The following is a 22,803-nucleotide window of genomic DNA, read 5'->3' as shown; positions in this document are numbered from 1 at the left end:
CTCAGCTGTAACTTCTAATATAAGTGCCTGGAATTTGAGATTGATGAAATTGGGATATCTGTTCAAAGCATTTCCAGCAGACACTTAAATTCTCTTGGAATAGAATGCTTTCTGTGCTGGAATTATGTCCAGTTTTAAGATTCACTTAATGCAGTGGTTTTTCTCAGGAACCCTTTACATAATAACTTCTAAGAGCTTTTGTTTATGTGGGTCGTATCTCTCAAAAGCTAGAAATTAAAACTATGTATTTCATAGTAACAAAACCCAATATATGTTAGGAACATTTTAATGAAAATAGTTGTTTTCCAACAACTCTTTAATGTCTGGCGTAATACAAGTCAGCTGGATTCTCCATTGCATTCCATTCAATCTATTGCAACATGTTGTCTGAGTTGAAGTATTGAAGATAGAGACATCAACATAAATAGTGTGATGGCCCCAAAGATTAGGGGTTGGATGACAGGAATAAAGTAAAATGAGGTGATTTGGTGGGAAGGAACCTTTTGGTGTAGTATAAAGTTGCTGTTCAGTGCAAGTGCCGGTTTCCTCTATTTATGTGTAATTACCACATGCATTGGCTTCTGCACTGGTCAGCTGAAGCGGCGTGTTGACTCACACTGGGTGAGCTGAGCAGCTAAGAATGGCAGCTCTCCCCACCGGGTGCACACTTCTCAGCGCAAGCTTGGAGCAACAACCATCCAAAAACTTGCGTAAAACTCACTCTGTTTCTAGGAATTGATGTTAAGTGGTCATCAGCCTATTCAGAAGACTGAAATGTGGTATACCAGATTGCTAATTTTCCAATTCTGGTGTAGATAAATGCGGTTGAATCCAAATGGCACAGACCTGACCTCTAATTAGCCACAGATAGCTGTGGTCAGGGAGGAGTTGGGGCCAGAGTGGCTGGACCACACTGACAAGAATCTTCAGTCCCAGGTGTGTTGGTGTCTCCTCTTCATACACGGGTGAATCAAGATTTCCCAACTTATATGTACTGATGGGGCATTCAGTTGCCCACACACTGTACTGGAGAGGCCAAGCCATAGGAACCACACTATAGGAACATTATGGCCTTTCGAATATGTTATGCCTACACATGGTACAAAATTAGGGTATAGTCTAAAACAGGTTTTTGTTTACTGCTTTCAAGCTGAGAATGGTTTTTCCATGTTTAAAGGGTAGTAAAGAAAAAAAGACAAAGACAGTATGTGGTCCACAAAGTCTAAATAATTTTCCGTGTGGCCAGTAGTGTGCTGACCCTTGATTCATCAGTGAGGTTCCCTCCCCTGCCTCTTGCCCAGCCTCCCCGTGCCCTTTCCTAGAGACAGATAACTGCCGTCTGTTCCTCCCAGTCTCATCAGTTTGAGACAGGAGGCTTGACTCGGGCTTTGAGACAAGAATTTTTGCTTCTTTTGAACACTGACTCCTAGATCATGAAAGGTTTTTCTTTGTGATTTTAAGTGGATAATTGAAATTTGGTGGTTCTCATAAGTATCTCCTGAATAAGATTTAAGCTCATCTAAAGGATAACTAAGAGGTATTGAGGCACTTTACCCCCTACTTTTATTTTGAAACATTTCAGTGATAACCTGTACACTCACTACTTTGATACAGCAGTTAACATTTTTAATGCAATTTTATTGAGACATATATACCATACAATCCATCCTTAGTATACAGTGACACAGTACCATCATGTAGTTATGCATTCATTGCCACAATTTTCAAGCATTTTCATTACCCCAAAATTAAAAAAGATAAAAAATATTTTTTTTAAAAAGAACACCCAAATCATTCCATACCCCTTATCTGTGCCCCCCCCCCCCATTATATATATAGAGGGAGAGAGGGGTCAGGTCTGTGGCCATTCAGATTCAACCGCATTTATCTACACCAGAATTGGAAAATTAGCAAGCTTGTATACCACATTTCAGTGTTCTGAATAGTCATTTTTATTACTTAACCTGCCCATACACCATATACTGGTTAAAGAGAATGTCAGTTACCAGGTTTTCACTATCACACAGTCACATGATAAAAAGCCACATAGTTATACAATTATCATCAAGAATCAAGTCTACTGGATTACCATTCAACATATTCAGGTATTTTCTTTTAGCTATTCTAATACACTGGCACCTAAAAAGGAATATTTATATAATGCATAAGAATAACCTTCAGATTGACCTTTTGACTCTATTTGAGATCTCTCAGCCACTGAAAGTTTATTTTGTTTCATTTGTTTTCCCCCTTTTGGTCAAGTTGGCATTCTCAGTCCCACGATGCCACGGCCGGGCTCATCCCTGGGAGTCGTATCCCATGCGGTGGGGTGTGTGTGTGAGGTATTGAGTTTATTTGCAGAGTGGCTGAGAGAAAGAGGCCACATCTAAGCAACAAAAGTTCTCTGGGGTTGACTCTTAGGCATGATTATAAGTAGGTTTATCTTCTCCTTTGCAGGAATAAGTTTCATAAGGGCAAACCCCAAGATCGAGGGCTTGACTTTATTAAATTGGGATTCCCTAATTTTGCTTGCAGGAATATCAGAATTCCCCAGGTGGGGATGTTTAATATTTCAGTATTTTCCCACAGCAGTTAACATTTTTGCTTTTTATTTCTTTGTCCTGTGGAATCTTGAGAGTAAGTTATGGTTGACCTTTGACTCCTGTGTTCCTATTTTTCCTAAAAATGAGGACATTCTCTTACATAACCACAATTAAGGAAATCAACAATTCCCTAATATCCAACCTGTATCAAAATTTCCCCAAATCAAGTTAACAGAATGCCTTTGCTAGCTTTTTCTTCCCCTCCCCACCTATCCCTACCCCCTGCTAACTAGGATCTAATTAAAATCCATTAATTGCATCTAATTATTAGGTTTCTTAAACCTCTCGATCTGGCATGTTCATCCCCCTCTCCTCTTCTTCAGCATTGACTTTTTCAAGAGACCAGGCTACTCGCAGTCCTACAGGATGCCCCACATTCTGGGGTTGTCCCGGTGTTTTACATGTTTACAGGGCAAACATCTTTGAATAAGGATTTGGCTTTGTTAGTGGTTCCCATGGTGGCCTCCAGCAGCACCCAGCACCAGGGTCTCTTACCTAAGCCGCCAAGTCCAGAGACACAGCTCTGAACACCAGGCTGCAGGGAATGGCTGCCACCCATAGGAACCAGAGTCTTCCTGGATGGGAGAAGTGTGAGGCAGGTGCTCAGTAAACACCCTGGATCCAGCGAGCTGCTCCCCCAGCACACAGCCCCAACACACATGCACACTGGGCTGGAAGTGAGTGATCTGCAGCTGCTCTGCCCTGGGCAGGGTGGGGGTGGGTGAAACCTTGTACCCCGTCATGTTCACAGCCAGCTGGGGAACAGGCGAGCCTTTCAGAGGCTGCCTTCTCGAGTCTCATTAGGAGAATGAATCTAGACTTGTTTTTAACAGTCTTGATGGTAAGCTGGCTCTCTCCCCATGATGGATAAATCACCTTGCTACCTGATAGCTCTCTAAATAGAAGCCAAGAAGAGATGTTGAAGCCTCTCTCCACTCTGCCCCTTTAATTCCTGCCCTGCTGACTGGCTGGCTCACCCTTAGCCTGAAGCCACTTGTGGGGATGGGGTTCTGGTGGTTGGTCAATTCTTTAAAACCAGATGGAACAGCTCATTTCAGATTCCATTAGGTTTGTTGTCAAAGCAAATTGCCTTCCAAAATATACTTGGTGTTATGGTTTCAAGGTGTTTTTGCCTGCAAAGTTTGAAACCTCCTCTCCTAAAACTCCTTATCAGGGATGTTGAGGTCCCTTGGTGTGGTGAGTTCTATGTTGGTGAAGGCTGGGTAGTGGGCATGCTACGAGTGAAAAATATTCTTGCTGTAAAGGCAATTACATTCCAAATAGACACAAGATAGAGGAAATAATGGCAAGGTGAACAGGATAGGATGAGTAGCTTGTGGCTGACTAAGGGATTCTGGGTAAGTCCCTAACCGTGTCACTCCTAAATGACTGTCAAAACCCTCAAAGTAAACGGATTGTACATCCCACTGCTGGGGAAAAGCAAAAGGTAAATTAGGACTTAGGGTTTCTTTAGCTTCCTTGGTGACACAGACAGGAGCCAAAAACAACCTGAGTAGGAACTGAAAAAAACCTGGGCCCGTCTCACAGTGTCAGGACCCAAGAATGCTCCAGCGATCACTGGTCTGGCCGCCCCTGTCCGATTACCCGTACTACAAAATACTGTAATGATGCTGGTTTTGCGGGGCCCTGGGGTTGGGATCCGGGATTTCACGTCCATCTTGACCCAGCTCGCCCCACCCAGGGGCTGCGGCGGCGCTGTCCTCTGCTGCCCCCACGTGGGCCCCGCCGGGCTCCGCAGCTGGGCGCCACCGATGGGCGCGGGTCCCAGCCCGGTGTGGTTTCCTCGAAGCTTTCGCGGTACCCAGAGCGTGATGCATGACCTTGCTACCCCAAGATGGCCCAGACCCCAGCTCCAACCCCTCTGAGAGCGCCATCCCGTAGCTTCTCTCTGGTCCCTCCCATCCATAACGACCTGGGCCCAGGAGGATTGTGCTGTCGTCGTGTCCCCGCGTGGGCTGCGGGAGCGCCTCAGTACCGCACGGGCGAGCGTTTGCACACGTGCATGCGCTTCTGCACGGGCGAGTCCACGTGAGTGAACCGTATAGCCCACCGCAGGCGAGTCGTGTGTCTCGGGCCCTGTCGTGGGTGTGCGCGCTCCGCAGGGGCTCGGTCCACACTGCCAAGCGGCGGGGCTGGGGACAGACCTCGCTGGTCTGCAAAACAAGGGGCTCTGACAACCCAGGGCGTGGGGGACCGCGCCACGGCTGTCCAGAGGCCCGGATGTGGGCGGGCGGGGCCCGGGAGGGAGCCAATCACACGCCAGGTTGTCCCCGCCCCTCCAATGGGCGGCCTGTCGCTAGGGCTTTTGTCCCGGCTCCAGGGTCTGACTGCTCGGTGGCCCCGGGGAGCCCTCCCGCGGCGGAGCTTCGTCCTCCCTCTCCGCGTGCCCCTTTGTTACCCGGAGTAACCTGCTCAGGGCTCTGAAGGGCATTATAACACCTTATAGGGCGGTGGTGACATCTATCGCACGACCGCTGGGAGGTTTCTAGGGGTCTGGAGGCCTGGATCTGACAGGTGCCGTCACCGCACACGCTGGTCCCTTGGTGGAGGGTGAGGTCGGAGGGCAGCCCCTGCCCCTCTTTGGCATTCGAGGCCCTCCACGGCCAGCCCCCCTCCCCAGCCTCAGCTGCCTACGTGCCTCCTGGGTCACAGCCCTGTTTTCTGTGATTTGTACGCCCCGTCCTCGGCCTGAATGCGAATGCCCTCTTCCCTTTGCTCCACTGATAGCAGTCGGACTTTGAGTTGAGTGTGCCTGCCAGGCCCGAGCTCTCTCCCAGAATCGGTCTGAAAAGATGGCAAGAATGGAAGGGATTGCGGACCCCCCACTGTCTCCTTCCCATCTCCCCCCATTGTCTCTGGAGAGTCTGGGATGCAGGGCGGGGAGGCAGGAGTTGTCCAAGTCAATCAAATGTGGATGTAGGGATTGAAGATCAGCTTCTCTGCGGCCACTGTTTAGAAAGATTTCTGTCCCTCAACAATGACTCATTTTCTAAATAAAGGACTGTTGGAGGAGGGCAGAAAGCCTAAGAGCTCAGGATTTGAATTCCCACTCCACCATTCCTAGTTACATAGCATAACCTCAGGTTCCTCAGCCTTAAGGATGTCAGCTGCCCTATGTATAAAATGGGGATAACCCAACTGTTGCAGTCTGCTAATGCTGCCCTTACGCAAAATACCAGAAATGGATTGGCTTTTATAAAGGGAATTTATTAGGTTACAAGTTTACAGTTCTAAGGCCATAAAAGTGTGCAGACTAAGGCATCAACCAGAGGATAGATGGCATCCAGAACACCTCTGTCATCTGGGAAGGCATGTGGCTGGCGTCTGCTGGTCCTTTGCTCCCGGGTTGCTTTACCTTCAGTTTCTGATTCCAGTGGCTTTCTCTCTAAATGTCTGGGGTCCTCTCTCAGCTTCTCGGGAGCAAACACTGGGCTTCATCTCTTAGCTTAGCATTTCCAAGTATCCTTCTCTCCACATCCTGAATGGGCAGAGTCAAATCTCCATGGAAACATTCAATCAAGAGTTTATACCGTAATAAAAAAGATTAATAACTCTGCTCCCACAAGATTACATTAAAGAATATGGCTTTGTGGGGACATATTATATGCAAACCAGCACACCAACCTATTGTGTGTCTAGGGCACTGATCTAAAAATGTCACAGGCATTAATTCATGTAATTGGCTTCATCTTACAGTTGAAGAAACCAGAGATTTAGCAGCCTGCCCAGCTAGTGAGTGGCTGGGATTTGAACCCAGGCAGTTTGACAGCAGGACCCCCAAAGCACAACCACTGCCATCCCCTGTTGCCTCGGCAACCAGTGCTACTGTGAGGATAACTAAGCTGCCAAGCTAGGCAGGTGTCCCGCGACGGGCAGCTAGCAGGTGCCCAGTGCATGGCAGTCCTGTCAGCAAGCGGTGAGCCCCGGTGGCAGGGCAAGACGGGGCCACCCCCAACCGGTTTTGGCTTCCAGGCCCTACAGTGGCAGCAGCAGGATCTGGGAGTCTCCAGGAGGGAAATTCTGGGAGGCTTGAGGGTCCTCAGAGACAGACCCAGAGCAGAGAAGTTGGCCAAAGACCCAGTGAGTGCAGGATTGAGGGGGCTGGGGGGGTAGAAGGGTGTTTTCCAAGACTAGGCCTCCTGCCCCCATTTCTGCTCTGCTCTTGGCAGAAAGCCAAGCTCCAGGCAGAGATTCCCAAAGGTTCTGGGATGAGTGGGCGTCAGGTGCCTGTGGATTCCTTGGGAGAGCACCAGGGGGCAGTCACTGTCCACTCTGGGCCTAGGGTGTGTGCCCAGACTGTTAGGGGTGGGGGTGGAGGGCAGTCTGCCCCTTGTGACTGCGATGTCCCTTCCAGCTCTGCTGTCTTCGGCCCTCGCAGGGGACTGCCAAGGCTGCCTGCGGCCACTACAGCCACAGTCCTGAGTTGCGTTGGCCAAGGCGGGGGGTGATGGCCCCATCCTCCAGGACCACTCTGCTGGGACCACTCCAGAATCAGGGCTCTCGGACTGGTCAGGCCTTGAGAAGAGGGTCTTCAGGATCTTCAGGATCCCATTGAAGGGATCGTAATCAGACGCTCAGACACCAGGGCTCAGAGGGGGTTGGGTGAGGTGCAAAGAGGGGAGGGGGCTCAGAAAAAGGAGGGGCCTTAGAGGAGCTTGGATAAGGGAGGGGGCTTGATGAAGTGAGGAGGAGCACTGAGGGGGTGGGGTTCAGAAGGGGCTCAGCGAGGGTCTGCGGGCTGACAGAGGGTGGGGGACAGGATGAGGCTTGGTGTGGAGACAAAGCCATTAATTTTCCTGTGCCATTGTCCCCCGGCCCAGCCATCCCCAAGAGGACTTCACAAGCCTGCCTGGTGGAGGAGGAGCGACATGGGCAGCCAAGGGTTCCTAGAGCTGGTCCTGAACCCTGGGGTGGGTCACTCGGGCCTGCGTAGAGCTGTTCTATCCTCCGGCACTCCGGGACTTTGGCCTTCCTACCAACGTCAGGGAGGCCCTGGGTAGCACCCCTGTCTTCCTGACTCCTCCTTCTTTCCCATCCCACACAAGACTGACCACCCTGACCTCTAGACAAGCAGGGCTGGAAGGGCTCAGAGGCCACCCAGAGTCCTCCGAATGAAAACAGCCCAGAGCGGCACTGGCCCCAGCCACAGAGCTCCTGCCCCCCGTCCATTCTTTAATCCAACTCTCTTGGCAGGCTCTGCCAGGCAGTCCAGCCCTGGGGCAGGGCTCGGGGGCAGACTCTCTCCCACTGCAGCCACCCCTGTGCAGATCCCTGTGCACCCCTGGCTAGGCAGGGTCCTGTCCCAGGCTGAAGGAAGCACGGGAGAGGCCATTCCTCTGCAGGGATCCTGCTGGGTGCTGCTCGGTTCTCCGCAGCGTCCCCACCATGACCCTTATTGTCTGGCTGTGGAGTTGGGAGCTCTGGCCAGGAATCTGACTTTGCCTTGACCCCAGTCTACCCTCGGTTGGCCCCATTCTGCCCAGACGCTGACACCTTCCATTCCCCCTCCTGAGGCTACCCAGAGATTCCGTTGTGGATCCAGAGCTCTCCCTTCTTGGCCAACCGAGGCAGTACTTTTCATGCTACCAACTCTCCCAGTACCACCTAAAGGTTGGCAGAGCTGTCTGCTTCTGGGGGAGGGGGGTGGGCAGTGAAGTTCACACAGGGAGGTCCAAAGTCACCCAGTGAGGGGACAGAGGGACAAAGGGACCCAGAATCCTAGGTTAAGGGTCTTGCCAGCCACAGACTGATCTGCTCACGTGCAGGTCTCCCCATGTGCTCCTTGGGCGAGCACATGGGGGCTGCACAGTGTACACTTTGGGTGGGGGTCCCCATGCTTGGCCTCCTCCACCCCAGATGGCAGCTCCGAGGAGCAAATCCAATACTGCTCTGCCCTGGACCTGCCGGCCAACCCTGTCGGGGCCTCAGGCTCCCTCCGTATGGTGAGTGGAGGCTCCCCAAACCTGGGGCCCTGGCATGGAGGGGGCACCTTTTGCTAATTTGCACTGGACATTTACAGATTAGGGGTTCTCATTGCTGATATTGTGAAACGATTCCCAGCCCCCATATCTGGGTGTGTCCTTGGGCCACAAGGGAGCCCCACATTCCCCAGGACAGCCTGGCCATGGCCGTCTGCCCTGAGTCTTAGCATCCTTCTCCTCTTCCTGGCTGACGTCCTGAGCTGGCAGCTCCATCGCTGCCACTCAAGTCTGGGCCTGAGCTCCGGGGCCATCCCAAACTCACATGTCGTGGTGTGTGCTTGTGGGGTTGAGATGGGAACGGGGAGGTGGTGGGGGTCCGAGGTAAGGCCAGCAGACAGAACCCTCGTTGGCCTGACCCTTGTCCTGACCTGGGCTCTCTGCTAAGATGGAGGAGGGCCTGCGTGGCTGCCAACAGAACAGGGCATCTGGGAGCTCCAGTTGTCAGCCCCATGCCCAAGTGTGACCCTCTTCCTTTGTCTGCCCATGCCCCTTGGGCCAGCACCAGGGCCAGCTCTGCAGCCTGTCTCTGTAGTGGGTAGATGTTTCCCCCCATCTCTCAGCTCTGCTCCCTGCCCCGCTCCATGAAGCTGTCCAAATCTGTGCCTGGGCAACCCCCAATTCTGCAGCCACGAGGATGATGGTACCCAGGAACAATTCACTCCCCAGGCCTGACACAGGGTCCCCCCGACCTTCCAGAGGCTGAGGTCAGCAAGCCCCTGGCAGGAAACCAGGGCCTCAGCAGATTCCTTCCTCCCTCCACCAGCCAGCACCCCTCTCCAGGCTGTCACCCTGCGCCACAGAGCCTACTGCTGCTACATCCTGGCCTGTTAACCACCTCCTGCTGGCAAGGCGGCACCCTCGCCGGCTCAGGAACCACAGCCCCTGCCCTTGGCTCACCCTCCCCTCCCCTCTCCTTTAAGGGCCTTCCCCAGTTCCGAAAGCAGGGACCCGCCTTTGGTGACACCATCACCCCCTTGCCCACCTCCTCCGCTAAGACCCTGCCCCGGTCCTGGCCCCTGTCTAAGGCGCACAGTGAATGCCATCTGTCACTGTTTCCTCCACTTTCCCCCCTTGAGAACAGGGACTTGGACTGGCTGGCTGGGGGCTGGGCCCAGGGGAGTTGCCAGTGGGAGTGGGGGGAGAGGAAAAGGAGAGACCCGGGGGATTCACCTGGAACTGGGGTGGCTCCCCAGGGGAGCCGAGCCTGCCCACCTTAGCCATCCCCCTGAGCCTAAAGGAGGGGTCGAGATGCCAACATTCACTGAATCAAAGCCAATGGCCGAGCCCTCGCGACGGCTTCCCGGAGGCCTTTAGAGATGGACCCATGGAAAAGACAGGGAAGACCTGGAGAGATCTGGAACTGCTCCCGCAGCACTGCTGCAGAGATGCACTACTCCGAGTCTCCTGGTGCCAGCCCCTCTCCGTGGAGACCCCCAGATCTAGGCCACCCAGCCCCATCCAGCCAGCCCCAGCCCACTCTGCCCCAGATCCCACATCTGAGCTGTCCTCTGGGCATAGGGCCAGCCCCACCTCAGACTTCCCTTTTGCCTTCTGCTTCCAGGATTGCTCAGGCAGTACTGAGGGCACCTGCCTCAGTTTCTCTGTCTGTCACTTTAGTTTCCTGTGGAAACTAGGGCCGGTTTCCTTTGCAGAGACTGAATTCCTCCCCTCCCATGTCAGCAGGTAGACTGAGCCCCCAGGACTCAGAGCTGCTGCCCTCAGGCTTCCCCTCCAGGTGCTGACCTCCAGGACTCTGGGCCTGAGACCCCTGGCAGCTCTTGCTAGGGCCATTTTGCAGTGTGGCCACCCTGACCAGCCCTGGCCCCCAGGCTCCTCCTGAGACCCCCAACAAGCCTCCGGGCAGCTCTTCAAGCCTCAGAGACCCTCCCTGCCGCTGCCAGGCCACATCTGAGCTCTTCGGCCTTCCCCTGCCCATAGCCACACAGGTTGCCCCCTGCCCCCTCCAGGACTGGCTACGTGGACTTGGGCAAAAGCTTCCCTTTGAGACTCGCTGTTCCCGCTTGTTAAGCAGGAGTGATTACACCTCTTCTTGGAGTTGACATGAGGATTAACTTGTCAAAACTTTGGCACCAGCCTTAGCATACTGCAGGGACCCGGGCAGCGGAGATGGCACCCTTGCTGTCCCCGACAGGCCTGTGAGGTTAGGTGCTCAAACCCAGCAAGTGAAGTCTGAGATGTATGTCGGAGAGGAGGGGTGGCAGATTTAGGGATCTGGGGCTCAGCAAATGGACCTGAACAGAGGCTCAGGAGCTGGTGGGTGGAAGGGCAGGTAGCCTGGGCAGCGCCCTGGCCGACAGGCTCAGACCTGTGCTGCCAGCTGGGCCGGCTCGACTCCTGTCCTCTGCATCCTCTCCCTGCTGGCCTCCCTCCAGGCCCACAGAGGCCTCTGCTGGCTCAGACCTGGCTGTGCCTTTACACCTGCTCCACCTGTGGGTGTCCCCCCATGGAGCACCCACACCAGGGAAAGGAATGGGGGAGAAGCTGGCTAGAGTGTAAGTCAGGGGGATGTGCTCCAGGCCCTTCCCTGTGAGGTGCTGCTCCTCCCGGTGACCCTGGGAAAGTGGGGCTTTGCGATTGAACAGATATGGGAGCATCTTGCCACAGCCTCACGCCCTGGGACCTGGAGGGTGGGGCCAGTGTGCAGTCTCGGATTCTTGCAGAACTTGACAACCTGGCTGCAAAACCCTCCCCACCTGCTTTCTCCTTCTCTCAGATCCCACAGAAACCTGCTGGGGCCATGTTAGTGGGTGGGGCCAAGGCAGACAGATGAGAAGGGAGTGAGGGGGGTGTCACTTCCTGCTGGGGTGGATCATCCCGTGAGGCTCTTAATCCCCCCAATCTCTGCAGGGCACCCACGGGCACTGAAAGCCCCAACCCCAGACTGCACGGGTGGGCACAGGTGGGGGTAGGTGCTTTGCTGAGGATAACCTTCAGAAAGGCACCCTGGACTTGCCAGCCTGCATGCCCCGTCCCCCTGCCTTCTGGATGGTTCTGTCCCTGTCACAGAGGGCAGTGAAATCAGGAAGGGACTGTGAGCTCCCAGGAAGCTCTCCTCCCCAGGCCTTGCTCTGTGCCCCCTCACCTGTCCCCCGCACAGGTGTCTCTGAGGAGTCAGGTGCTCCCAGCCCCACCACACCTGGCCCCTGAGGTTTCAATTGCCTGGTTACAATCATTGCTTCTGTCTTAACAGATGTGAGGCTTGAGGGTGGGGCCAGCACGAACCTGTGTGCAAATCTTTGTGAGTGAGCAAATGACACACCCTGAGGCCTCCACAACACCAGGGTCTGAGGCAGTGGTGGGCAGTTCTCCCAACTTTATTTTAAACAGAAGGAAAACGTATCAAAAGAGCATCCAGGTGGGTGGGCAGGGATGGCCAGGAAAGGTTGATGGGTGGGGTTGGGGGCTGGGCAGCAGGGCCAAGGCTCTAGTTGGTTCCAGGCTGCTCCGACTTCCCGGCTTCTGGGCCCCCGAGCTGGGCACGCGCCTCGAAGGTCACCGGGATGGTGATCTCCGCAGACTGGATGGCCGGCTTGGGCATCGGGGCCTCCACGGTGAGTGTGCCCTCAGGAGACAGGGAGGAGGAGACCTGGGTAGGGTCCACACCGGGGGGCAGCCTGGGCATGAGGGGAAGACAGCAAGAGTTATACGCCTACCTACCTGCACCTTCCTCTTGGAGACCCCTACCCCCAATCTGGCCCCAGGACTCACGAGTATTTGCGGGTGAAGCACCGCGAGATGTAGCCATGCTCGTCCTGCCTCTCTTCGTGCTTGCCTGTGGGGACGCGGTGGTCAGAGGCTGCGGGGGGCGGGGCGCCTCTGGGGGCCCGGCCACCACCTGCTCTCTTTGGAGGGGGTGGCACGAGGCCAGATCTGACTGACCGAGTGGTTTGTTAGGCCCAACTCTTCCGGACCCTAGGAAACTTCTGGAAAACTCGTTTCATGCCTTTTGGAGGGGGCAGGGAGGCGCCCGCGCACACGCCCCCTGCGTGGGCCAGACTAGGGGCGGTGTCGGCTCACACCCAGCGGGTGGGCGCGGGAAGATCTGATCATCTGCGGGGTGAGGCTGGAAGGGGGCGTTTCTTCCCTTGCTAGAGCCGAAGGGGACCTCGAGAGGCACCCGTCCCAGAATGCTACAGAAGGGGAAGCAGGCGTGGGGGCTGGTATCCTGGCCCTCGGCCACTTGGCGGACTCCCCAGGCCCCCTGTCCCCTTTTCCCACGCCCCCACCCCGGCCCAGTTCTCCTTCCCCGGGACCCGCCCGCGGCCCGCGCCCGCCGCACCGACTCCGCCGCCCTCTAGGGGCAGACGGGGCTCACCCGTGATCTCCACGACGCCGTCCTTGGTCTTGACCGTCAGCTCCTCGGGGGCGAAGTGGTTGACGTCCAGGGACACCCGCCAGCGGTCGGCCGTGTGCCGGATCTCCGAGACGCCGCTGCTGAGCTGCCGGCCGAGCGCGCGGCTGTAGGCGGGCGCCGGCCCGGTCGCCGCGGGGCCCTCGATGGCCGCCCCGGGCAGCGGCCGCACGTAGCCCGGCCAGCCGCTGTGGCCGAACCACTGCGACCACTCCTCGGGCAGCCGGGGCATCCCGAAGGCCTGGTCGAAGAGGCGGCTGTGGACCGGGTACCAGTCGCGGAAGGGGTCCCAGCTGGGGCTGCGCAGCAGCGAGAAAGGCACGCGGCGCTCGGCCATGCTGGCTCCGTGCGGCGGGCGGCTCGGGGAAGTGCGGGGCGGCGGGGCCCGCGCGGCTTTTATGGCTGCCCGGGCCGGGTATTTTTAGCAGGCGGCTTGCAGGTCTCTATTAAAGGCAAGGACTGGCTGGGGGCAGCCCCGCCCCCTGCATTCCTCCCTCCGGGGCGGCGGGGGCGGGACGAGGAAGGCCCTGCCCACATCTGGAACCTTCTCGGGGGAAGGAAACAAATGGGCGGAGCGCTGAGGCTGCCCCCTACCCCGGCCGGCCACCGGACACTCGCAGGCCTGGGAGCCGAAGCCCTCCCTGGGCTGCGGCCTCTCGACAGCCCCGTCCTTGGGTTAAGGAGGACAGAGCCTAGTGAGCTTGGGCTGCTTGTCCCAGGCCACAGAACTAGGGGGTGGCAGAGTCAGAATTAGAGCCTGTGTCTGTGAAATGTCTTAAGAAGCAGCCAAAGGTGGTAGTTAGGAGACTGCCTGACTTCCCACTGTGGTCCTGCCATTCATTGATTCGTCTAACAGCATGTTAGATGCTGTGACTCAGTTTCCCCATATGGAAAACGGAGATGGATGATAAAAATAAAGCTTACATCATTGGGCTGGTGTGAGGATTCAGTAGCTTAATGCACGGAAAGACTTTAGCCCTGGAAGGTAATAATTATTCGTTATTATCATTCTCTACCTGGAATGGAAGGGAGGGAGGTGGAAGGAGAGTGTGGGGAGCTCTCTTTCCTCCACGCCCAGCCCTGTTGCAGAGGAGATGGTGTGTGTAGGTTTGGCCATTCCCCCCCTGCCCCCAGATCTGGCCCAGATCAGAAACTTTGAGGCCTCTGACAAGAGGGGCTAGAGGGGGAAGGTCATTGCCAAATCTTCCCATTGTACCTGTTTCTCCTGGAGGAGAACCTGAAGGCGAAGGTGACTTGAATCTAGCCTGAGCTTTGCTATGGATTTACTGTGTGATTTTGGGCCAAGCTCCTCCTTTCTTTGGCCTCAGTTTCTCCTTTCACATATTAAATTCTCCAAGCCCCTTTTGCTTCTGATTCTCACAGTGCAAAGGGATGAGGGACTCTAGGCACTGCAGCAGCTCAAACTTGCTCAGTGCCTAAGGCCCAGCTCCAAACCCCATCCCTCTATCTGACCACCTATGGGATCCAGATACCCCCAAATCCCACCTCTAGAGGATGTTGCCTGCAGCCTCCTGCCATAACTCTGATACCCCGTCTCTCCTGTCCTTATAGTCATGACTCCATTCCAGCCTTCCTTCACTCTGACTTAAGTCCTGTTATCCCCATTTTTTAGATGAGGAAGCCGAGGTTCACAGAGAGGAAGTGATTGCCCCCTCTTCCTGGGAAACACTAGCAGAGCCAATCCTCTTGTCTCCCTAGTACCCAGGGCTATTAATTCCATTGGGCTCCCAGCTTGGGGTTCCCCAGTTCATCTCTTTCGCAAACCCACTCTGTTTGCTGCCCCTCTCCTGGGGCTGAGACTCTCCACCTGCCAGCTCTACGGGGGACCACTAAGGCCTTGCCCAGCACAGGCCCAGAGTCTGGGGACACTTGTGGGGGTGGAAGCCAGACTCCCAGCCACTCCCCTTGATGGGCTGGGGGTGGCAGCAAGTCTCGTGCCCTCTTTGAGCCTCAGTTTTCTTTTTGAGAGAGAGCACATAGGTGCCTCCCTTACCCACCTGCTCCCCAACAGGGAGGAGCTGGGGCTGAGTCACAAAGCTGAGGTCACCTCTGGAAAGGCCTTTGATCCTCTGGGGCTCTAGGGGTCAAGGATAGGAGACAGGTGGGACCCCGAGCTCTGCCCCATCTCCCTTTTTTGGATCATCTCATGAGCCCATGGGTCTCAGTGGGGAGCTACTGGCCACCCCTCAAGGGTCTCAGCTTCAGGAAGCCCTGGGTCTTGGTTCCTTGGTACTCCCAGCCCGACTCGTCCCCAGCTCTATAAAATCGGGGTGAGATCAGGAGCCAGGGAGGGCCTCACCTGCCTCTGCCTGCCCAGCTTGCTTCAGACAGGAGTCCAGGGCACCCCACCCTACCTATGTAATCATGGGTGCTTTCAAGTGGGGCCCTGCCAGGCCCAGCCATGCTCTGGGTGGGGGCTGCTTGCCTGGCTGCCAGCGTTTTGTAGACACAAGCCCTTTTCATAGTTCCCTTCATCTGGCTAAAACCAGGGCAGACGTGCTGCCAATCACAAGGGAGGGGACATGGATGGCTCTGGGAAGTGTGGGGGTGGGTGAGATGGGGTGTGGGGGGGTGAAGAAACTGGGTTTTGGGGTCAGACAGGGCTGGGCTTGAACCTGGTTGTGGCTGTGCACTGGCTTGGCGACTGCTGTGGGCCCACATGTCCCCATATGCAAAATGTGCCCACTTTGCAGGACAGTAGTGGGTCTTGGATGCATTGATGCGTTTCAAGTGCCTGGTGCCGTGTTCCTCATAAGAGAGTGTCTCTAACATTGGATAATGACACAGAATAAGTTGCATGTACTTTACAGCTTCCGAGTATCTTAGCAGTCCCATTCTTCAGATGAGAAAACTGAGGGTCAGCGTTGCCCCCTGGCTCACAAAGTTGGTAAGGGATGGGGAGAGATTGGAACTCAGGCCTCTTGATTCCCTGTAAAGCAGGGGAGAGACTTCCCAGGCAGCCTAGGGAGGGCCGTGGTGGGCTTCCAGGATGCAGAGGAGGGGGGCAGCCTCTGCCCTGCTAAGCCAGGCTCTCTGGGGTCCCTTCCATCTCTGACCAGGCACTTCTCTTCCCAGGCACAGGGCTTGACAAGCAGCAAGGTCTGGATGTCAGCCCGCACTTGCCCACCTGCCCAGTTGCTCTTTGACAACCTGCGGCTCCAGCGTCCTGGGACACTGAACTGCCAGGGGGAGTTTTTCTATGATAAAAAGAACAACCCTACTCCCAGGGGTTTCTCAGAAGCCCCAGGGACAGGTCATAGGTGCTCCACCACCACCCCATTTCCCCGTATAGGGTCTGGGGATTCCTGCATTGGAGGCAGCCCCTTCCCTCTTCCCTGAGCTCCAAAGTCTGGAACACTCCAAAGCAGCCCCCTCCCCAGGCCTCCTCCCCCTTGCACCTAGGCCTTGGCCACGCTAGCCTCACCCTTGGCAGGCCTTTGCTACTGTGGTTGAGCCAGCCCCTCCCTTGCTGGCCCAGCCTCAAAGAAGGTACTAGAGTCTTCAGGCAGCTGCCCGATCTCCCTGGAGAGGTTTGACAGCTGACAGATTGCACCAGTCACTGGGCCTGCTGGGAACTGAAAATGTGAGCAGCAGTAATTATAGCATGGGGTGTGTGTGTGTGGACACCGAGGTTTTTCCAGAAGTGTCTAGACAGTGCTTTTCTCTGGGGGTCCATTTCCAAAATCCCATCTCTGGCCAGCCCCACCCCATTGGCCTCAGGCTTCCGGCTTGCCCAGGGGTCAGCCCTCCCCCATCACTGCTGAAGCGGCCAGAGAGGGGCCAGCTGGGAAGGCTGGTGGTGCACCCCCCACCCCAGCCACCCTGCCGTCAGGCAGAAAGAATCCCTCTAGCCTGGGAGGCTGGGACCTGGGTGTCTTAGACACTGCGAGCTTGGCCAGGGGCCGGCCCCTATGACTCATTTTCTTCATCTGTACAATGAGACCATTGCACTCCTTCCAGAACCATGAATCAACAGTTTATCCTCTACTCTCCTCCTTCCCCCCTGCCCACCCCCATGACCTGCTCTGCAGTCTGATGCTGCAGTGGGGGCAGGTGTATTCGGTGAGGAGGCACCCCACTCCCCACCCGCATGGGCCAGCTAAGCCCGGGCGTGACTTAGGGCTGCCTTCCCTTTAAATCTTTAAATCAGAAGAAATCAGAGAAAAAGGGGTGGGGGGCAGGAGTTCTCCATAAAACTGAAGTAGATGGGGGAGTGGTTAGGGGAGGCAGGGAGAAGAGTCTTGTCCTGAGCTGGATTTGGGATAAGGGAGAGCAGCCCTAGAAATGGAGGTGGGAGGCCCCGAGGCTGGGGTGCCCCCATGCCGTGGGTCCCCTGAGAGCCCCCTCAGGTGGAGGGGAGGCCTGGAGAAGGGCAGGTGCCCGGTGATGGGGCCTGTTTGCAGAGGACTCTGTCAGCTCCAAGAGAGGTGGCGGGAGGCAGGGAGCAAATCAGAGAGGGAGGGGATGGGGGACATGGTCCCAGAGCTGGGACATGCGAACTGGGCATGTGCACTTGTGCCCCATTGCCCTGGGTCTGGGGCCACAGGAAAACGGTTAAGAAGAAAGGGGAGAGGAGTCGGGCAAGATGGCGGCATAGAGAGGAGTGGAAGCTAAGTAGTCCCCCGGAACAACTACAAAAAACCAGAAACAACTAGTAAATAATCCAGAATAACTGCGGGGGGACAAACGAGACCATCCATTCATCATACACCAACCTGAATTGGGAGGAATGCCCGAGAACACAGCATAAAATCTGTAAGTAAAACCTGCGGAACCAGGTCGGGAGACCCCCTCCCCCATAGCCCGAGCTGCAGAGCCTCATGGTGCCAGAGAGAAGCTCTCCCCAGCAAGCGAATACAGCTCAGCTGAGCTCCAACTGGGGTTTTAAGTAGCGAGTGTGAACTGCTCACTACAGGTACGCAGCCCCAAGAAACAGACAGAGGCTTTGGGTGAGGACTGACCTTGGAGAGCCTTGGACTGGGTCTGAAGGGGACTATCTGATTCTTTTTCGGCTCAGTGGAGAAAGCCCCAGTCATTTTCAGTTTTCAGGGCTGTGAAGCGGAGAAGGGTGGAGACAGCACAGAGAGCGAGACCATTGAAATGTTAATGACCTCCACCTGAGGGGTCTGTCTTCTCTAGGAGGAAAGGGGTGGGGCCCTTTCGATTCACAACCAGACCCCAGAGCCTGGGGGAACTCGGCCATACCTCCTCACACCAGTCAAGAATTATAGGCTAACAGGCGTCACCTGCTGGGCAGAAAAGCACAGTGACCCGAGGCATCAAAGGGTGGAGCAATTTTCTAAGACACACCTGCAGGGAAACCAGATACTGAATATTTCTTCCCTCTGGGACCTGAGCCTGTTCTGGTCTGAGAAAACCCGATTTGGATAACCAAGGAAACCATGCCTAGACAACAGAAAATTACAACCTACACAAAGAAAAACAAAGCTATGGCCCAGTCAAAGGAACAAACGTACACTTCAACTGAGATACGGGAATTTAAACAACTAATGCTAAATCAATTCAAAAAGTTTAGAGAAGATATTGCAAAAGAGATAGAGGCTGTAAAGGAAGAACTGGACATGTATACGGCAGAAATCAAAAGTTCAAAAAACCTACTAGTAGAATCTATGGAAATGAAAGGCACAACACAAGAGATGAAAGACACAATGGAAACATACAACAGCAGATCTCAAGAGGCAGAAAAAAACACTCAGGAACTGGAGAACAAAACACCCGAAAGCCTACACGCAAAGGAGCAGATGGAGAAAAGAATGAAAGAATATGAGCAATGTCTCCGGGAACTCAAGGATGAAACAAAGTACAATAATGTACGTATCATTGGTGTCCCAGAAGGAGAAGAGAAGGGAAAGGGGGCAGAAGCAATAATAGAGGAAATAATGAAAATTTCCCATCTCTTATGAAAGACATAAAATTATAGATCCAAGAAGCGCAGCGTACCCCAAACAGAAGAGATATGAAGAGGCCTACGCCAAGACACTTAATAATCAGATTACCAAATGTCAAAGACAAAGAGAGAATCCTGAAAGCAGCAAGAGAAAAGCAATCCATTACATACAAAGGAAGCTTAATAAGACTATGTGCGGATCTCTCAGCAGAAACCATGGAGGCAAGAAGGAAGTGGTGTGATATATTTAAGATACTGAAAGAGAAAAACCACCAACCAAGAATCCTGTATCCAGCAAAGCTGTCCTTCAAATATGAGGGAGAGCCCAAAATATTTTCTGACAAACAGACAATGAGAGACTTTGTGAACAAGACACCTGCCCTACAGGAAATACTAAAGGGAGCACTACAGAGTGATAGAAGACAGGAGTCTGTGGTTTGGAACACAATTTTGGGAGATGGTAGCACAACAATGTAAGTACACTGAACAAAGGTAACTATGAATACGGTTGAGAGAGAAAGATGGGGAGCATGTGAGACACCACAAGAAAGGAGGAAAGATAACGACTGGGACTGTGTAACTTGGTGAAATCTAGAGTATTCAACAATTGTGATAAAATGTACAAATATGTTCTTTTACAAGGGAGAACAAGCAAATGTCAACCTGCAAGGTGTTAAAAATGGGGAGGCATTGGGGGAGGGATGCAATCAGCATAAACTAGAGAATGTAACTAATAGAATCATTGTATTATGCTTCCTTTAATGTAACAAAGGTGATATACCAAGGTGAATGCAGATAAGAGGGGGGGATAGGGGAGGCATGTTAGACACTTGACATTGGTGGTATTGTCTGATTCTTTATTCTACTTTGATTTAAGGTTATTTTTCCTTTTGCTGCTTCCTAGCTGTCATTTTTTTTGTTTCCTCTTTCTTTTGCCTCTCTACCTTCGACTCTCCCTCCTGCCTTGTGGAAGAAATGTAGATGCTCTTGCTTAGTATGAGCAGAATGTTCAATTAGGATGAACTTAAATGTTTGGAAATAAACAGGGGTGTTGGTAGCAAGATGTGAGAATAACTAACAGCGCCGAATGGTGTGTGAATGAGGTGGAAAGGGGAAGCTCAGAGTCATATATGTCACCAGAAGGAAGTTGGAGGTCAAAAGATGGGAATGTATAAAACTGAATCCTATGGTGGGCAATGTCCATGATCATCTGTACAAATACTAGAAATCACTTCATGAACCAGAACAAATGTATGACAATACAATTAGAAGTTAATGATAGAGGGGCATATAGGGAAGAACTATATACCTATTACAAACTATATACTACAGTTAGTAGTATTTCAACATTTTTTCATAAACAGTAACAAATGTACTAAATCAATACTAGGAGTCAACAATTGAGGGGGTTGGTTAGGGATAGGGGAGGTTTAGAGTTTCCTTTTCTTTTTTTCTTTTTTCATCTTTCACTTTATTTCTTGTCTGGAGTAATGAAAAGTTTCTAAAAATTGAATAAAAATTATGTGTGATGGATGCACAGCTGTATGAGGGTACCCAGGGGCAAGTGATTGTACACTTTGGATCTTTGGATAATTGTATGGTATCTGAACAATCTCAATAAAAATGGAAAAAAAAAACAAAAAAAAACAAAAAAAAAAAAAAAGAAGAAAGGGGAAAATTCTGCCAGGAAAACAGGAAACAGGAAAGCCCTGTCCAGCCTCCCAGCAGCTGTGTGTGTTGGGAGAGGAAGGAGGGGGTGCCGGAGGGTCCCCGCAGGCCTCCGTCTGAGGAGAGAGAGGCCAGGGGAGGATCTGTTACACCCCAAAACCAGAAGGGTGTACACCTCCCAGGGAAGGACCCCCTCCTCTTGCCACAGGAGGCAAGATTGGAGTTTCCTGTTTTGGTACAGAGCAGAGGAGCTCAGGCTGAGCCCCGAGTCTGTAGGAGGGACAGGGGACCTTGCACCCTCCCTGCCTGCCCCAGGGATCAGGTGCTCCTTCCCCTAGTAGCCAGGGAGGGAGCTGAGGATGAGGGTTTGAGGCTTTCAGGCTGGGGGTCCCTCCCTCCTTTGTCCAGGCCTGCTGCCTGCCCCTTCCGGCAAGCTGCCCAGCGGCACCTTGTTCCTTTCTCTCTGTCTCCCTCTAGTGTCTTCCTGCCGCCAACACACCTTTGCCTTTGGTCCCAGCAACTTCCTCGGGCTAGATGCAGCTCACATTCAGCTTTCTCGTTTGCTCCCTCACTTAGTCATTCAACAAACATTTCAAGGGTGCCTGTACTGGGGATGCAGAGACCAAGAAGACACGGCCTAGTCCCCAGAAGCACACAGCTCTGGGGGATATGGTGGACATGCCAACAAAGAAATCACTGGAACAGGAGTTTGGGATCCTAAAAGCAGGAACAGACCCAGGGCAGGAGGAACCCAGAGGAGGGAGTGGCCACTGCAGCTGGGGATCAGGAAGGCTGCATGGAGGAGGCTGTCTTTGAGCTCGGCCTTGAATGATGAGTGGAGGTAGAGAGGGTGCCCAGGGCAAGGGTCAGCTGGGCTGGGATATACTGGGATGTAGAGGCAGTGCCGGGAGATGAGGTTGGAGGGCCAGCAGGAGTAGGGGAAAGGGTGTCCAATTCCAAGCGGAGTCATTTGGAAGGCCTTCGGAGGCCCATGAGCGGTGGATGTGGTTACACGATGGAGGCTCCACGGGGCCAGGAGTTCTGTTTCATCAATTTAATATTGTGTCCCCAGAGCCAGGAACTGTGCCTGGCATGTGGCAGATGCTCAAGACATATTTGTGGAAAGAGTGAGCAAATAGTCAGATTTGCATTTTAGAAATAGCAAGATGGGCTGGAGAGGGCAGGCCGGGGAGGGGGCGGGGGTTGTAGGATCCTGGGGAGAGGTGGGAGGTGTGTGGGCTTTGGGGAAGGGAGGAGGTGCTCTGGGGGTGTCCTGGCTCTGGGGTATGGATGAGGAGACTGGGCAGTGAGAGAGTGGAATGGGGGAAGGAGGAGGTATGGCACCAGGGCTGACAGGCCCAGGATGGCCTTGGTGTGAGACGAGTGGATCTTTATGAAAACCTCTGGGCGTGTTGCACTTGGAGGAGGGGGCATCTTCAGAACAGGGCCAGGCTGATGCTTTCTCTGTAGCCCCAACCCCTTGCCCAAGGCCCAGAGTTGCTGAACTTGAACAAAGGGTTGAAGAGAACACCAGTGATTCTTTGAACAGCTTCCTCAGATCATAAACAGCTGTTGGCCAAGGGCCACCTTGGGTGTCCCTTCCAGTTGAGGAGGGGGTGGGAGGAACTGGGATGGCTTCAGGAACATGGCTCCCCTGCTCCCCACTGGGAGTGGGGAAAGGACCTCAGCTGTGTCAGTACCCAGCAGGGTGGCCCAGGGTTCCTAACTGTGGGTCCCTAAGAGACTCCAGAGTGCCTGTGAGAGCTGTAACTACATGCCAACTTGTGGGCATTCTTTCAGAGAAGGGCTCTCAGCCTTCATCAGCTTCTCAAAGGGCCCTCAACTCAAACAAGGTTAAAATCCATCCCCCCCACCCCACCTACCCCCACACATCCAAATCATCCCTTTCCAGTCCCAAACTAATCCTAGCCAGGGCCCAGCACACAGTGTTTTGCTTAGCGGCCACTTATTGAATATTCACTGTCAAGATAAACTTTCATTTAAACATCCCCATGTGTCACCCAGCAGGGAAGTGGGGGAACCAGGCTCCACACCCTGGTGCTGACAACCACTCTGGAACATTCCATCATCTGGCGAGGGTCTTCCACGTGTTGGGCCCTAGGCCTCCTCCCTTCTGTCCCGTTCCCCATGTGCTGCTAGAGCTCGGCTGTGTGGGGGTCGGGTGGGTGTGGGGGTGCTTGAAACCCACGGAGCTTCCAGATGGGGTCC

General features: G+C 54.0%; 1 protein-coding gene across 1 annotated transcript; it reads right to left on the bottom strand.

The window, feature by feature from the left end:
• Positions 1–11,922: 11,922 nt before the first annotated feature.
• HSPB1 (heat shock protein family B (small) member 1) lies at positions 11,923–13,424 on the bottom strand. The gene is made up of 3 exons (XM_037814479.1): positions 12,942–13,424; positions 12,335–12,398; positions 11,923–12,240 (listed from the first exon to the last, which is right to left on the bottom strand). The coding sequence occupies exons 1-3, from the start codon at positions 13,312–13,314 to the stop codon at positions 12,051–12,053; spliced, it is 627 nt and encodes a 208-aa protein (XP_037670407.1). The 5' UTR covers positions 13,315–13,424; the 3' UTR covers positions 11,923–12,050.
• Positions 13,425–22,803: the final 9,379 nt, after the last annotated feature.

Source organism: Choloepus didactylus, chromosome 21, assembly GCF_015220235.1.
Source record: "Choloepus didactylus isolate mChoDid1 chromosome 21, mChoDid1.pri, whole genome shotgun sequence".
NCBI lineage: Eukaryota > Metazoa > Chordata > Mammalia > Pilosa > Megalonychidae > Choloepus > Choloepus didactylus.
The sequence above is the reverse complement of the archived record's forward strand: the minus strand, read 5'-3'. Positions and strand labels throughout refer to the sequence as shown.

Excerpts from the sequence above, each read along its gene's own strand:
- HSPB1 (XM_037814479.1), bottom strand. The coding sequence starts at position 13,314 with ATGGCCGAGCGCCGCGTGCCTTTCTCGCTGCTGCGCAGCCCCAGCTGG. Across the intron at positions 12,399-12,941 it reads CGGCGTCGTGGAGATCACGG|GCAAGCACGAAGAGAGGCAG; the intron begins GTGAGCCCCGTC and ends GCGTCCCCACAG. Across the intron at positions 12,241-12,334 it reads TGCTTCACCCGCAAATACTC|GCTGCCCCCCGGTGTGGACC; the intron begins GTGAGTCCTGGG and ends CCTCATGCCCAG.